Here is a 17,319-nt window from a genome sequence, read left to right as displayed (position 1 = left end):
ATAGGTTATACATATAATTTAATTTTTCTTACGTCTTAAAAATTGAATTAACAACTCTCATTTAATTTTATTGTGATCATTGATTTATTTTTGTTCCAGTGATGAAAAAAATAATTAAATATAACCTCTCTTATTTTGAAAATACATATTTGATAATTTGCTTAATTCAAATTTGATCTACTAAAAAAAAAATGGCTATTCCAAACCAATTGAAATTTAATAAACTTAGATTAAACAAAAAGCAATCCCACTACCAAACCTAACTCCAATCATTAGTTTCGGTCGAATTTGTCAGATCATGAAATTGTTCAACTTTTAATCAAACCTATCCTCCACTTCTGCTCAAAGGCAGCCTTGCTCGTTCAATATGCGACAACACACAACTTTCTCTCTCCTGTAATCTTCTACATATCACCGAAAATACGGAAGGGCTGCTCCATAAGTTGAAGTCCCATGTTCGAATCCACACTCCCAGTAGTGCTACAAAAGGATGAACTGGACTCGTTAAATCTAACTTTATACATAGATGGCATATTCCCATCATAATTTGGGCATCATAAATCTCAATTCGCGGATTATAGACGACGAGTACACTCCTAAGTCATCAATTGGTATACTAGCAGCGTGATTCTGCCTATGCCGAATCCTTTCATCCTGCCTGAGACAGCCCTGCAGCGTGCCAAATGTCCAGAGCATTCCTAGGTTAGACACAAACCATGTGCACCTGTCTCAAAATGCTTCTCAAGCCTGTGAAAATCACAATCAGCAATGATCCGCTTTAGTAAGGACAATATCATGGAGAACTGGCCAAATTTATTTATTTATTTGTCATGGGCAAACCCACACCTCATGAGTCATGTCACATATCACTCAAAATGGACCTTAATACGATAGCCCACAAACTGAATGTTTTCAATGTCACCAGCTTCCAAAGAAGCTATACACATTGCCTGTATCTCACGTTTAAAGGGGGGAAGAACAAAATGGAATCGTTTACAGAGAAATATACTGAGTCAACATATTCAAAAGGACTTGGTAAGAGAGAAAAATGTACTTCCACTTTCACCCCTCCTTCAGCACTTTCTTCATTCAAATGAGATGATATTAAGGGATAAAATTTGATATACGCTATTCAATTGAGTTTTAACAAAATGGATGCTAAGTCTTACTTTCTTAACAATATGTTTTAGTTAAAAATATTCCCCATTCTGCACCAAAAAATAAAATAAAAAATATTCCCCATTAGGATAAAATAGCAAATAGAACTAAAGTATCTTTCCTTCCACTTATCTAACTCCACCAAGAAAGAATGCGAAAAATCTTGCCAGCCTTTCAAATTTTCAATCACTGCTAACAAGCACAATTCGTCAAAATCTATTCCTATAGCTTTTCATCGTTAATCTCAATTTCAGCCCCACCTCCAACTTTTACACTCTATGCTAACAATGACCACATAATAATAATTACTAAAATTACATGAACTCTTAGGTTTACTGCTCCACACTTTCACGAAACTAGATTAAGAAAGAAAGAAATTTCTCAGTTCAATAATAGTACTAGCAGTTAAAACTTACTACAATTAACAATTTGAGAGGTATAACATGAAAAGTAATTATTGGTACCCCTTCTCACTAAGTTAGGATTAAATTCCATTCACTGAAATTACAAGACAAACTTTCAAATATCTCTCCCCTTTCAATTTGAATTTATCTATATCAACAAAACACACATCTCAGTTCCAAAAGAGAGCAGTTAGAGAATATACCTGGGTATAGCAATTCAAAGCCTCCATCTTATCTATGCGCAAGTATTGACTGCCAAACTGCACGGATGAGCTTTGAGTAATCTTTCTTGAGGTCGTTGACTATTGTAGGCCTTGCATATCAAATTACCTGTCATTTAAACTGAGATTGTTGATTGTACCTCACACTGATTTTATAGCTCATTTTGCTGGAAAAGCATTTGATTGGAGAGCCTTCACTGAAAAATTCTCAATCTCTCTCCTAAGATATTGAAGATATGGGAAGACCAAGTCTGCATGAAGTCCATAAAAACGCGAGAAGATATCACCTATTCGACTTATGCTGTCCACAGCAGCACCATCATCCAAGGAAAGTTGGATGGAAGAAAGCTTCACAAGTTCATAAGCAATAACAATATCATCAGGATCATATAGCTTCTCCAGAATCTGCCATACATAAAAGAATGAATCACTTTAGACCAATTACTTGAAAAGACTGAATAATTTGATAACAAGACCGTGTTGGAAATTCATTCAGACACAAGCAGCAGAATACAACAAACAATCACATAATCAACACAAAATTTAACATGTTTCTGCAAGCGTTTGTCCACATCTGTGACTCTACAAGACTTAATTCATTAACAAATAATTTGCAATAACAATCATCAATCTCAACAAATCTCAGAACCCAAGCCACAATACTCCATAATAAAATCCTTGCAAAAAATACTACATAACATGCCCACTACAGGACCTCTCATTTCTCCCAGTGACTGCATCCGCACAAAGTCACAATCAAAACTACAAAAATACACACACTACAGTTACTCTTCATCCTTTCGCAATAGTAACACAACCTGCACAAATTTCATCTACATCGATATGCAACGTCACCACAGGTCACCTAAATTATTCCCAGGACATACATAATGGCTCCTTCCATAGAACATATAAATCTACGGAGCATTTTCTATGGAACATATAAATTCTTCCCAGGACATACATATGGCTCCTTCCAATACACCATGATTCACAGTGCTACATCACAGGTTAGTGGGACATTTTTCTGAGTTCCACTAACAATTATTTATATTTCTACTGCGGGAAAAAGGTACTTGATAATTGATAAATGATAAGTCCTATCTATACAGAGAGCTTGTTTGGCAAATATTTTTTTAAGCTAAAAGTTAAAAAAAGAGAGCTTAAAAAACAAAGCTAAAAGCTGTTTGGTGATTATATAAAGTTGTTTTGATGGTTTTGAAGTAGGGAAGATAAAATAATATATTATTAGGATGGATTATTAGGATAAAGGATAAAATTTATAAATACAAGTTTAGAATAAGGGTAAAACTATAAAATAAATATGAGCACTCCAAAAAGCTGGCATACATTTTTTTTAAAAAGCTCCTTTTAGCTTTTCTCTTCATTATAAAAAAACACTTTTTATAATAAGAGCTTTTACAAAAACACGTTTGGCTATGCTTCTGCTTCTAAGGAGAAGAGAAGCTAAAAATAAGACATGTCAAACAGGCACAGAAAGAGATACTAGCAAACCAAAAACATGTCAGAAATAAATCTGTCCTGCCCCTTCATTTTTGCTTTTGCTGAGTGACAGAAACAAGTCAACCTATAAAATAGTAGGCTTATTAATAAAAGTTTTACCTGGATAGATGCTTTACAATGGCCCATAGATGGTTGTAATTCTCCCACTAAACAAAAAGCCTGGGCAAGGTTGTCCTCTGCCTGCATGCAGCAGATCCGGTACATGGAAATGAAAGTTAAACGATTATATTAAAAACATGAGATCTTGTTTGTCTATCACAGTCTGTGCCCTTCAATAGCGGTCACATATATATACATAGGGTGGGGATCCACTTGCATTAGGTGTAAGTCTTGGACACTTAAACCGTTAATAATTGTATTAACATTGAGTTTCACCAATACAATCATTGAATCATGTAGAATTATCATGATAATCATGCATACAAAATTTGAGATCAATCAAACATTTGTATGTATCTAATCTAATAGTTGACTTTTACATATATTTTGAAATACATATTATATAATAAAATGGAGTAATTAAATAAAGTATTAGTTTTAAAATTTTATGAAAACTTGTAGGCGTGATCTATTTCATGATTACTTTCAATTCATATGGTTGGATCGGTTAAATGATGTCAATGAAGTAATTGAACCCCCCCCACAAAAATAAAATAAAAATAAAAAACCATACATGACAGGAGCCTGAAACTCACCTCTGCAATAAGTTTGTTGTATGCATGCAAATTTGATCTCAGCAAACGAAGAGATCTCAAAGCATCTGAAATAGTAGTATTTGAAATCTCTCTTGACAGTATTGCATCCTGCAACCTGTCATTTCAATATTTCAGAATGTAAATTGTGCAAAATTAAGCAGCCATCTATTATTTGAGATGAGCTAATGCAGGATTGAAAACTGGAGGATTTATCAAGCTAGCCTAAAATTGGGAACTATAATAGCCCAACTTAATTAATTAGTAAATCTAGTGTAATTAGTTAATTAAGCATGTTTTACTGGGTAAAATTAAGTATAATGCTTAATTAAGTGAATCTGAGTCACTTTGGAGTTAAAAAGTGTACTCCGTGAAAATTAAGGGGTATAAATGAGTACTGGCAAAAGTACCCAAAATATAAAAATAAAAATAGTAATATTCCAGACTTTTGGTTAAAGTTTGGTAATTATTGGAGTTGAATAGATAGACGAACCAATACCCGCTTAAAGCCACTTAACCTATGTTAAGTGACTTAAGCTACCAAAAGACCCCATTTCCCCAGAAACCCGTCGAGGAACAAAGACAAAGAAGGAGAAAGGAGAAGAAGGGAGAGAGAAGAAGAGAGAGAGGAAGGAGGAAACCTTGATGGTTTTGGATGATTCAAAAGCCTAAATCGCTTAGAATCTCGCCCTCTTTCATAATCCTTGCTTTGTTTTGTGTGGGGAGCATTGTGGAGAGGGATATTGCCTCTCAAAAATTCGGCCATTGGAGAGATTTTGGGGTTTTGGTGGCTTCTACCTCCATGGGAGCTTGAGGAGCACTCACATCATTGTTGTGCAACCATTGGTGGTAAGATTTAAACCCTTGAACCTTATTTTCATGGAAAATTTCATGAGTAGGGTTTTGTGAATAGTAAAGTGGGAATTTTAGAAATTGTGAGTAAATTGACTATGTTCTAGGAAGATTTAAGCTTAGAGCATGTTATGAAGAATGCTAGGAACGACATTTAATCGGTGGAAATGAGCCTAGATAGTCATTTGATAATTGTTCATAATATTGGAAAATTCATGCTTGGATTGGTTAGTATTCTAGCATGTTGAACAATTAGTGAGTTGAATGATTGATTGTGTCCTTGTGATGTCTAGGATTGAGACATTTGGACCAACCGTGAGTGATCAACCATTGGAGCAAGCTATGGAGCTTGAATAGCTCATCGGAATTGGTGTATATTTGTAAAAGTGGGTTGCTGAAACTGTTGGTGAAGAACAAAGGTCGACTGAAGCATTGATGTAAGCCTTCGGACCTTGGGTGTAATTCCCTTGACTGTTCTACCAAGCCCTGAAAGGGTAGAGGTTGTGATTGTGTATATAAATGCAATAAAATAGTGTAATGCTTTGTTGTACGTATGTGTATGCATTTGGTGTGGCATAGGATGGTGTTTCCCTATGTTGGTATGTTGCATGACGATGCGTAAATCATACTTGGTAGTTAGCTGGCCAGTAGGACTATTTGCATCTGAGTTTCCTTAGGACAGCTTGAGAGCTCGAGGGATTTCTCCTGGAGATGTATTGCACTTTGCATAGATATGTATTTACTGCATTATTATTGTTATTGCTATTACACTGATATGGAACTGTGGGGTGGAGAGATGCTCCAAGGACCCCTGGTTTACTCGATATATTCGTATATCTCACCCCGTGTTGTGGGGACCCCCTTTCAGGTAAGGATGCTGCAGGAGCCTCTGGTGGCAAGTGGCCATATCTGGATTATGCATGAAATATGGCATTTCTTTGAGTTTATGCATGCCTTTTGTAGTTGACATGTATAGGATTTTATTTTGAAAGCCCATGGTCATTTGTATATCTTGATTCATTGGATGAACTTAGCCTATGCTCATGCCTTTGGTTACACCTTTTGTTGATGGGAGCCAAGGGAATGATCATAATGTTTTGTAAGCTAAGTTCTATGATTTGTAAAGGATATGTAATGTAAATGATGCCTACTTGAACTTCAATATATGCATGCTTGTTATGTATTGAGTTGTTGAATTGGTTGGGCTGAAAATCAATTAGGTACCCTTTGTTTAAATTGGTAAACGATGAGAAAACAAAGGTCATGCTGCCCAAATTCTAGCTAAATCTCATGAGGAGAGGTTGGATGAGTGCTAGGATTTAGTTTTGGGGCATGGACAATTGGGGTTTGTAATGGGGATGCATTTTCCCCTAGACTTGGACTTGAAGAAAGTGGGAATTGGAATTCCCTGGCAGCGCGCTTAAGCGCCCAGGAGCGCGCCCAAGCGCCCTGCTGCCCCTGCGAGTGCTAATGCATTCTGTCTCCTCGCGCTGGAGCGCCCAAGTGGGGGCTTAAGCGCCCAGGATTGCGCGCTGGAGCGCCCTGGCTTGCGCTTAAGCGCCCTTTGCTGCAGAAAGTTGGGAGACTTACTGCCCCCTCGTGTTTTAGCGCCCAGATGGTGGCTTTAGCGCCCGATAGCGCGCGCTTGAGCGCCCGATAGCGCGCTGAAGCGCGCGGGGCCTGTGACCAACACTCTCTTGTGTTGCTTCAAATTGTCCTAACTTGGGCTACAATGCTCCGATTTGAGCGCGTTTTGAAGCCACGCATAGCTGATGAAGAGATCTACAATATAGTAGAAGTCGTGAAATAAATAGGAAGTAAATTAATGGTTTAAAAATGGAATAAGAACATGATGTTAAGCTTAATTTATCTGATTCCGCAAGGTAATATGGTTATGATCACGATATTGGGTATTATAAGTTCGGTGTGTTTTAAAATGAAAAATTTATCCGGATTTTAATTGAACCCATGTGATTGTACCTGCGCTTAATATCATAATGCGATGTTAACAAACCGGTTCTAGAACGGGGTGTTACAGGAACTATTCAAGATTAGCTCTGATTATATTTTCAGAGGCAAAAGGAAAGCTATACTTCAGAATGCAGCTATCAAGATCCAAATTAAACAGTGCATACCTTTTTATGGTTATTAAAGCTTTATCAACTGCAGCATGTGAAGACTCCAACTCACAGTAAGAGCCACATTTCAAACAGTATCCAGGTTGAATATGAATGGAGGCGTCATTTTCGTTTAATGCATGAAGACAAACTTCATAAATGTCATCATTCTTGTCAACCTGAAAGAGTAAGGGAGAAAATGGATCACACCCATAACCTTCTATCCAAGCTTCCAAGTCCCAACCCCCGAGAAACTTATGTGACAGCATGGAAATGCAAGTCACTAAATGATAATATATATAAGGGTAGGATCATTTGACACCGGTATCAAATTAAAAGGTTGACACCTCATCTGAGGACCAATAGATCAAGGTAAATCAATGGTGTCACGTGCTTACAAATCAAAGTCGTTAGATCAATGTAAGATCAACGACTCTTAGATGAGATGTCAAACTTTTTGTTTGACACCGGTGTCAAATGATCCTGTCCTACATATATATATATATATGTATATATATAGATATATATATATATTTAAAAAAAGGTAATTGACAAAACTGTGGATCCATATTGGTTTACCGTACACAGTTCCATAAATATGGACAAATGAAATCATACCAAAATTTAGGTGCATTTTATTCATGGTAATGAAGATGTTTTCGGAACTCTGCCAAGAGTGAAAATCATGGTGGAAAGTATGCAAATACAGATGAGAATGTAATGCATCTCAAGAATTATTTTCACATTGTTAATGTGACTTCAAGAGAATCAAGAAACCAACTGTGGTAAAACACATAATATAAACTTGCCTACATTTACAATGAAGAAAACAGTAGTAAACTAGTAATTTAGTATCTATTAATGACTTACTTTATCATCAATAGAGAAGTGTTTGATTTTCTGCTTTTCACAGTCAAGTACTCTGCTTTCCAACACTGCGCCAGAACAATTTGTATTGACACAATGAAAAGCATTGAGGACAATGTCAGACAGATTGACTTCTGAACAACCAGTACACTGACAATGAAATATGTATTCATCTTTGAGAAAATTAAGGCGATCTTTACAATCCCACAACCCAACCTGCAAAATAGATCTGTATATTTAACAATTGAACAAGGCTTTTATACAGTAGACTTGACATTTAAAAGTCTGAGTAAACCATTTTTACTTCCCTGGTTTTGCTTTCTTTTTAGATGTAGAGGGGGGAGGGGACCTTAAGCCGCATGTCATACATATAAGAGTCTTGTCACCAGGGAGGTGTGCTAAAAGCCTTAAAAACAGTTATTGCAATTATTACAATGGTTGGGATGCCAAGCTTGGGGTCAATGCTACTCAAGTGAGTCTGTAGAAGAGTATAAGTTCATTTTGAAGGTATATCCTTACTTTTATCCTTTTCAAGTGGCGGATGACTCCATTTTTTCTATGGGAGGATCTGTGGTTCAAAGAATCTTCTATTAGTGGGCTTGGGCTTGTACTAGTATTTATATCACTAGTACTTGACCTGATTCTTTAATGTGTTTTAAATCATAACACACACCATATCAACCTAATATTATATTATTCCAAGCCTCACTTTTGGCTATTCTAGCAAAAACCACCCTTCAAAGCCATCATTAACCATAGGAAAATTCACAATCATCCTATTTTCTCTTCCTTTTCTCTCTCCTCCTCGCTCTCTCTCGCTTTTGGAATTATTTTCTTGACATGGCAATCAGGCCCCTTTGATCAACTTGTCAAGAGTTCTATCCATGCAACCATCACTGTTCTAACTAAATTAATATTTCAGTACAAAGTTTGGTAGGCCCGTGCTATATCTATGCCTCAGGCACAGAGGATATTAGTTTGAGGAGTCATGTTTGAGATATAAATAAAGCTATTCTTTAACAGCTTAAGCTTTAGGGATCCTTGATCACTGACATTCTTTATCAAGAAAAAGGCATAGACATAATTTAAAAGGCTCAAACGAAGAGGCTGACTAGTAATATGAAATAAAGCTTTTAATTACCAAGAAGAAACTACCTGTGGACCATAAGACAATTCTAGCTGACACCCAGCTGCTACAACTTTTGTGGTTCGTAAATAGAGTGTACGTGAAATAAAATATGCATGAACATTTGGTTGGCAAGAATGGTTGAATAAACTGCCAGCTTTATAAATAGCTTTACCCACTCTGACCTGAGAGAAATAACAGAATATGAATCAAAATCACCAAGGATATAATAATCACAAAGAAAAATTACCATAACCAACAATGTCTACACTCTACACTATAATAGTAGGACTTACCCTGATGTTCACAAGTAAATATAGCACAAGCAAAAAAATGTGTCAAAGAAGCAATAAAAATGATGCAATAAAAGATAAGTGAGGAAAAACATGTACCTGTTCCACATTACTAGTTAAATATGCACTGGATTGAAATGGAAATTCTCCAAACTGATCTGATCGTCCACGGGCGTCTATTGATTTTAAACGAACAACAGTCATACAATTCACTTTAATTTGAGAAATAATTATGACAACCTGCATTGACAAAAGAAGATGAAACTTGAATATGAATATTTTACTGACTCAAAATATCAAAATAATTGCTTTCTTCAACAAATACTTGCCCCGTCATACTGGAAAAATATTTTGCAACACAGGGTTAATGATGGTTATGTTATGAATACAAGTACAAATAGACACATCCATGCATGCAGAGGAGTGCCAAAACAACCTGTGACATAGAGATTCCATCTATGGAAAATATAGTGCCATAAGAGTGTTGAAGACAGTATAATAACACCATTGCGTATATATGTGAATCCAATTTGCTTTCAGATGGCATATGATTGTAACAATGAGAAAGCTCCTGCGAGAAGGACAGAAGCCATAAGCATCCAGCTACTCATAATCAAATAACAAAGACAAAATCAGCCGAACTAAAATGCTGCATGCATTTAAAGCATACCAGCCTTTCAACAAAGTTTGAAATATCTTCAGACGTGCTTTTCAGTGAAAACCTAGCTAGTATTCGGCCAGCCAAAACTATCTCAGATGGAAGTACTGCAGGCCAATGTACACCTTGACATTCATGGTTATGTTCTGTAATATCATCAATTTCTAGTTCAGAATCATTGCCTTGAATAACTTCAGCAGCATATTCTCCAAGATCACTGGGTAAATTTTTAAGAATGGCATTTTCTTCTGGATAAATCCTGAACATTTGCCCGCCTGCCCGTATTTGACATTGGTTGGAGCAATAAAATGGTATTGAACACAAACTACAAGGAACTCTATCAGCAGGTAGTTCATTCAAGCAAAAATGGCAATGGGTTTCCCGGCATTGCTTTGATATTATCTGGAAGAAATAAAAAAGGAAAAAATTATGAAGTTAACTTGCCAAAATAAGTCTGTACTCCTAAAGGAATACAAATATACAGAACCAAAAAACAATTTATCCATTGACCTCAAGAAGACTGAAAGTTCATATTTATAAACTATTGACAACAAAAATCATGTCCTTACTTACTTACAGAATAGCTAATATTTATAAGTAAATTCTTATATATAATATTGTTGAGATATATAAAATCATTAATGTAGCCTCACTCAATAGCTTAAGCTTTTGGGTTGAATTGGTTCTTTACAAATATAAATGACAAGCACTAATTTGCCTCAATATTAATTTGGTGCAAACAAACTTTGAAATATGAACTATTTAACCAGAATAGTAAACAGAATGCGTAGGTTTACACAACGGCAATGATATAAGTTTAGGATATGTAGATTGCTTCAATTGGAAGCAGAATGGATAAATTGCACCTAAGCCTAAGTTGAAGGGGGTCATGTATATTTTAGCCAGAAAGTATAATTAAAGAACTAATTGTGAATCATCCAAGCAGAATGAAGTCATAAATATCGCTAAAACCAGGCAAATAAAAAAAATGATACTTCATGATATTACTAAGAAAACAATTGTTTCTTACCATAGCATAAGGTTCTTCAGCATGAACCAAAGAACCTGGTGAAATGTCACATGAGGACACCATGCCTCTTCCTTTATCAGGCATGGAGACACACTGTAGCTTTATTCGGGGCATCTCACCTGCCACAAATGTACTGTACCATCTTATTATCTAAAAAAGAGAGAAAAATAGAATAATTCTTTCAGTATTATATACAAGGATAATACTACGGTGCAGAATTACATATGAAATACATCAGATGTAAAAGAACATTGAATAAAAGGAAATCTAAATGTGACCTACAATCATTTCCAAACAGGATTCACACATTAGAAATCTTTAATTGAAGTCTTCTAGTTACCTCTACAGGCAGCTGCTTAATATGTGGTTAAATTAAAGCTTGTGATGTGAATTAATTCAGTTGTCTAATTCTGTATTTGTGAAAAACAAAGCTTAATTTTTTAGTGAATAGGAAGGGACTACAATCAATCTACAAAGTGCAGGATCTCAAGAAAGGAATATCGGTTTTAGTAACATAAAAGGGTTGTATATTTTTTCCTCTCTTTTTTCCTTAATTTCTCTCTGTCCTTGTTTCTCATTCATGCTACTGTGGTAGGTATTGAACAGCCAGTTTCCAAAAGGCATCCAACCTTTATGTTCTTTTCCTTTTATCTTTTTTCCCAATAAAAAAATTCAATCAAACAACAGCATGAGGGAATAAGAAATGAAGGACGAACAGGCCAAGTCCCATCTCAAACATTTGCACACATCTTGTTCTGGGAATAAGACAGATAAAGTTAGGTCATGTTCATTGGTAATGCCAGTGACTCTTTCAAGACTTTCCAGGGAGAGAAAATCAGTTGGTAAAGAGGAAGAAAGCCACATGTTTAAATAGAAACGGGGGGCTTTCAAGGAAAAGTGTATGTCAACATCTGCTCCAAAACACTGATTTGTTTTCCCCAGACCAGCTGAGCCGCGTAGTTTAACTTTATAAGGCAAATGTGTCTTGGATAAATTTCTTGGAGTTGATAACTGAACCCTAGGTGCTTTCAGTTTCTTGTCTTTTCTTTTTAAACTATTTTCTTGGCCTTGATTTTGTGCAACTCTTTTCCCTTAAAGGTTTCCAAGCCTAAATCAATATTTCAGGCTCTAAACCTATATAAATATTGCAATCCTCACTTTGCAACCCTATTAATAGTTTCTACAGGCTGGTCTCTGTATCTTCTTTTCAACATACTTCTTTAAGGATTGAGGTACATTTATTGCTGTTTGCAAGATTAATAAATTAATATGGACATGTGTCTTAAGGACAGAACAAAGCACAAAATGTAAAAGAAGATAAGTAGACCAAAAGATTATAAGAATTCCACAAAGTGAAAAATAATAAGTTCAGAATGCAAGATGTCACTTTAAACGTACTTTAGTGCTATGAGCATAACAGAACGACACTCAACAAAGCCCTGACCAACTAGGTAGTTACTGGATTCTGCTGCTTAAGTTCTTAACAAGGAAAGCTTCTTACCCACTGTCTTCAAGCTATTCTCCTTATGCTGTACTACTGTGCTTGTGCTCTTGCATTGGTCAAAAATAATTTTCAGCTCACTTTCTATTTGTCTCTTCCCACCTATTGATGACTCCACACTCTTAGCCACATTTAGGTCGTAGATTGCATCTTTATAATTTCCCAATGATGCATTCACCTTACCTCTCCTGTACCATGCCTGAGGTCAAAATAATAAATTATTAAAAGAAGAGTAGAAACTAGAATTCAAGTTTGCATCCACATTCTTTGTCACAGCCACCTCAGATGCACGGACACGCTCATTTTTTCAAAAAATGTGTGTCGCACACCGACACGTTCCGACCGTGTTCGACACGCGGTCAACGCTTCGACACGTTCCGACACATTTTTCCGACACGCGATCAACACTCCGACATGCATGCGACACGTTTTTTTTTTTTTAGAACTAAATTTTATTTTATTAACTAAATATGAAAAAATAATTTATAAATCATTTTTTCTCTGTTATGAAATTTGACATGAAAAATTAACAAGGTACGAAAAATTATTTTTGTTTATATTTATGTTATAAAATTTGAATATTTGATTGATTATATGACTTATTATGTATATGTATTAAATATAAATTATATTATATATATTAAAAATATTATGTAATATCAAAATGTGTCCCAACGTGTCAGAATATGACATTTTTTAGAATTAACGTGTCGGCGTGTCGTGTCGTGTCCCGTGTCAATGTCGGTGCATCATAGACAGACACCTACATCAAACGTTAAAGCACACATTCCTGAAAATTCTCACTTGCACCAAACAGAGACTGATAATTAGGATGAGGAAGCAAAGCATGTCAAATAATCATTACTTCGAATTATCATGTTAGTATGTGAAACCCCAAGACATACACAATAAATTTGCACAAATCTCAATGAGGAAATTGGCAAAGAAAACTAAATGCTTTGTTTTGATTACTAAACTCATAATATATATATACACTTCCATCAGAAAGTACTGAGAAAAGAAGCTAATATATTTATTTAACCACTCACGAATAATTTAATCTATAAACATTTAATGGACATAACAAAACAAACATGGTACAAATGCAAGAATTGCATCCGTTTCTATAATGCTGTGTAACTACATGAAACAGGTAAACTTGGAGGAAAAATAGGTAACATTTGAAGCTGATTTTCACCTTTGCATAGCTTGGACATATCTGAAGAGCTCGGGAGCAATCTCGCAAACATTCTATTAAAAGACTCATTTTCTGCAGGAAACATATATGCATGAATACTTTACTCCAATATCAAGCTTTGTATCTCAAAAAAAGTGCATGTGAGTGTGCTTAGGGCTAACATTAGAATGGAACTTACATGTAATACAGTAGCTCTGTTGATATACAACATTGCCACCAGATTATTTTCCATGTTACCAGCCTCTAAAGGTGCCCTGCGCAATGCCTATACCTCATATTACAAGAAGAAAAGAACACTTATAAATAAATGAGTGACAAAATATTCAAACTTACTTGATATAAGAAGAAAAGGTACAGATGGGTTGTACCTCATGTTAACATTTTTATTTTTGATAGAACATGATTTAACAAATTTGATTCCCTCAAACTGAAATAAAATCAGAATAAAAAATCTAAAGCACAATTTCAGTCAATAGACATGTGTTACCCTTATGGTTTACTTAAAATGATTCATATTAGGATAAATTAAAATAGTAAAAAAGAAGAGTGAACTGTTTAAGGGCATGTTTGGTTGGATGGAATGGATGGGAATAGAATTCTCATCATGTTTGGTTAGGTAATTATATTTGCAATGAACAACCCTACAATGATGGGAGTAGACATTCCATCATAAAAGTGATAGAATTTCCATTGCATTTTACCAAAATGTAGATGTAAAGAAAAGGCCAAACCCATCTAGCCCAAAAAACTTAGCTTAGACCAGCCCAAAATTTTTTGTTGTCCTAAACCGGGCCTAGCCAAGCCTATTTAACCTAAAAAATCGCAATTTATGTTTTCTTGTCTTTTTTTATCAATTATAACATACCAATAAAATGAAGTTGCCAGTTCCAATCCTATTCATAAAAAAGGCCAAACCCAGTATACAAGACTCCCCGACTTGCAAGGGTAGAGGTGAGGGTCGATTATACACAGTCTTAGCCTATCATTTTTGCAAAGAGGCTATTTCCAAGGCTCAAAACTGTGACCTTCCGGTCACAAGAAGCAACCTTACCGCTGCTCCAAGGCTTGCCCTCATTTCCAATTCTCTGCATCAGTCCACTCCCTATTAAATCCTGACTAGAGAGGTTAGAGATGAGGGTTACCTTTGTATATTTACAAAAAAGTTGTTTCTGTCATTTCCGATCCTATCCATACCAAACAAAAAAAGGAATGAACATTGCATTCCATTTCATTAATCCAATCCGACTTTTATTCCTATTTTGATTCCCGTTCCATCAAACCAAATATGAAAGATGTCTTTTCCTTCCACTCAACCCCTGTTATCAAGCAACTAATATAAAAGACCTTGCCAGTCTCACCTCCTTTCCCACTTTTCCTAACGCACATGGATAGATAAATATTAGAACCCTCCGTTCCAAAACAGAAAGCTTATCATTCCCAGACTCCATTTACACTCCCGAAGTCCAACTCTATCACTCTATGAGTCTATGCTACCAAATATGGAATAAAAAATTAATATCCCTAATCACGCGAACTCTTCGGTTTAGACTTGAGTGCTACCATTTTCATGAACCGGACTTAAAAAATTTCCATCCCGTTAACTTTTAAGAACGTCATTGCAGTTAGAACAAACAATTTTCTTTTGATACCAAAAAGGTATAAATAAAATGCAAGAACATTTCAAACACTTCCACAAGAGAAAACAGTTGAAAGGACGAAAAAAAAGACCTGAGTATAGGAATACAAAGCCTTCGCATAATTTGCGTTGGAGAAGTACTGATTGCCAAGCTGCTTGGATTTCAACGCAGCGTCCTTACTCTTACCGCAAAGAGCATACTTAGGGTCCGCCAATTCGGCCACCATCTAAGAACCACCAAAGAGTCAGAAAAAGAAATTAGGGATTGGTCAGAACAAGTGGAATGGGAGAAGGTTTTACCTTCTGAAATGGCTCGAAATGAACCAAAAAGCGGTGAAGAGAAGAACATGTGCTGCGAAGATCATCGACAGTGCTCTCTCCGATCACTCGCTTAAGGGCTTCTGGAATGGCAGCTTTCAGAGTCTCCATCTTCTACAACACTACTGACTCAAACAAGGCCTTTCAGCTTTGCTGCTCAAAGTTTACTTCTCTGCATTTGTAATTTAGGAAGCTTTACTTCTTCTTTTTTATTATTATTATCCACTTCTATATAGTACTTTTTATCGACGACAATGGATAAAAAATAGGAAAAAGTTCATAAAAATGATAAAATGGTTTACTCCTTTATCATTTATATTTTTTTTTTCTTATTAATTATTCGTATGTGATTTTTCTTTCATTCAAATCCACCTTTAATATTGTTAATAGCAAGATAGTTAAAATTGAAATTTACGTAAAATTAAAAGAGGATAAAAAATTATAAAATATAAAATCATAACATAAAAATATAAAATCATTTAAAATATTGAAAAAATCATTTTGGTAAAAAAAATTGTCAAAACATAAAATCGAAGTGATAAATTAAGATTTTAATTATCATGGTTAAACTAACTTGTCCGTTTGGAGTTTTGATTATCAAAAATAAAATCTGACTTTAAAAATAAAAATAATGACAGAGTCTACATGATTATGACAATAAAAAATAACACGTATCATATGAGAGAACAATAGCGGTAAAAAAGCATTAGCCCCAACATCAATACATAGAGTAACACTACAAAAAAACATGTGTTTACTGGGAGCTTTTTATTAGCGGTCAAGAAAAACGCTAGTAAATTGTCGAATTTCTAGCAGTTTGTTCAACGCCAGAAAATAAAGTATATTTTGGCGAGTTGTATAATATTCTGGAGATTTGAAATGCCACAAAAGTTACAAGATACTTTTTTTGATTAATTTTTTGGCGCCTTTATTCTTGTCCCTTTTGATTTTTCTCAATCACTTTCTGGTGAGTTCTCTCTCACCCTCTCTCTTTTCCTCCCCAAAAGCTCCCTCATTTGTTCCCTAAAAGTTTCAGGTCTTGCAATTTCGGGTTCTTCTCGCTCATTGCAAGCTACTTCTGTCAATTGAATAGTAGCCTCTTCATTTTTCCTTCTTCATTCTTTATATTCTAGCAGGTAACAAATGCTTCGTTTTCATCTTTACGAACTACTGATTTTTGTTTCAATTTAGTAAGACAAATTAGTTCCTCATCAATGATTTTGATGAACTAAAAAACATACAAATTTGTTTGAAGAGCATAATAAAACTGAGAGTGCATTTTTTATTTGTTTATCTAGATTTCTTATGATAAAATTTAAAACTGGATTTGAGCAAATGGTAGCATGTTAATTTGGTTCATGTCTCGCTTGCTGATAAGGGAGCCTCTTGTAGAAATCAAGTCGTTGAGAAACTCAGAGTGTCTTAAAGAAAAAGGAATTGAAGAGGTGCACTTGCTTTTCTATTTATTTTTTGATTTATCGTATTTTATTTTCTAATTTTTTTATGCTTAAATTCTCTAAATGGAACTCGAATAATCTGCTTCGTAATTTTTGAGAGAGGAATTATTATAAAATAATGTCCATGTCAACTTGTACATAAATGGAGTTAAATATTTTATTGTGTTGATTGCTGTTCATAAACAATGATAACAAATTGCTTTGGTAAAAGGTATGTTGTGTTTCTTGATGCAGGACTCATGTGTGCTTAAGAGGGAGCTTGTTCAT

The 17,319-nt window shown here is 35.1% G+C and overlaps 1 protein-coding gene across 2 annotated transcripts; it reads right to left on the bottom strand.

Annotated features, from left to right (window-relative positions):
• Nucleotides 1-249: 249 nt before the first annotated feature.
• LOC133301075 (uncharacterized) lies at nt 250-15,721 on the bottom strand. 2 transcript variants are annotated; one of them, XM_061500669.1, is made up of 16 exons: nt 15,578-15,721; nt 15,370-15,504; nt 13,820-13,906; nt 13,642-13,713; nt 12,444-12,642; nt 10,943-11,061; nt 9,925-10,314; nt 9,691-9,825; nt 9,354-9,494; nt 8,991-9,146; nt 7,839-8,051; nt 6,987-7,147; nt 4,003-4,117; nt 3,407-3,487; nt 1,766-2,188; nt 250-747 (listed from the first exon to the last, which is right to left on the bottom strand). In XM_061500669.1, the coding sequence occupies exons 1-15, from the start codon at nt 15,704-15,706 to the stop codon at nt 1,943-1,945; spliced, it is 2,379 nt and encodes a 792-aa protein (XP_061356653.1). In that variant the 5' UTR covers nt 15,707-15,721; the 3' UTR covers nt 250-747; nt 1,766-1,942. The 2 variants fall into 2 exon arrangements, with proteins under 2 accessions (XP_061356653.1, XP_061356654.1); XM_061500670.1 differs by lacking the exons at nt 15,370-15,504; nt 15,578-15,721 and having other exon boundaries at nt 12,444-12,631; nt 13,820-13,880.
• Between the last annotated feature and the right edge of the window lie 1,598 nt (nt 15,722-17,319).

The sequence above is a fragment of the Gastrolobium bilobum genome, unplaced genomic scaffold (assembly GCF_033153095.1).
Source record: "Gastrolobium bilobum isolate Gb01-03AN ecotype WA unplaced genomic scaffold, APGP_CSIRO_Gbil_v1 utg14771, whole genome shotgun sequence".
NCBI classification, from domain to species: domain Eukaryota; kingdom Viridiplantae; phylum Streptophyta; class Magnoliopsida; order Fabales; family Fabaceae; genus Gastrolobium; species Gastrolobium bilobum.
This window is presented reverse-complemented; position numbering and strand designations above follow the sequence as displayed.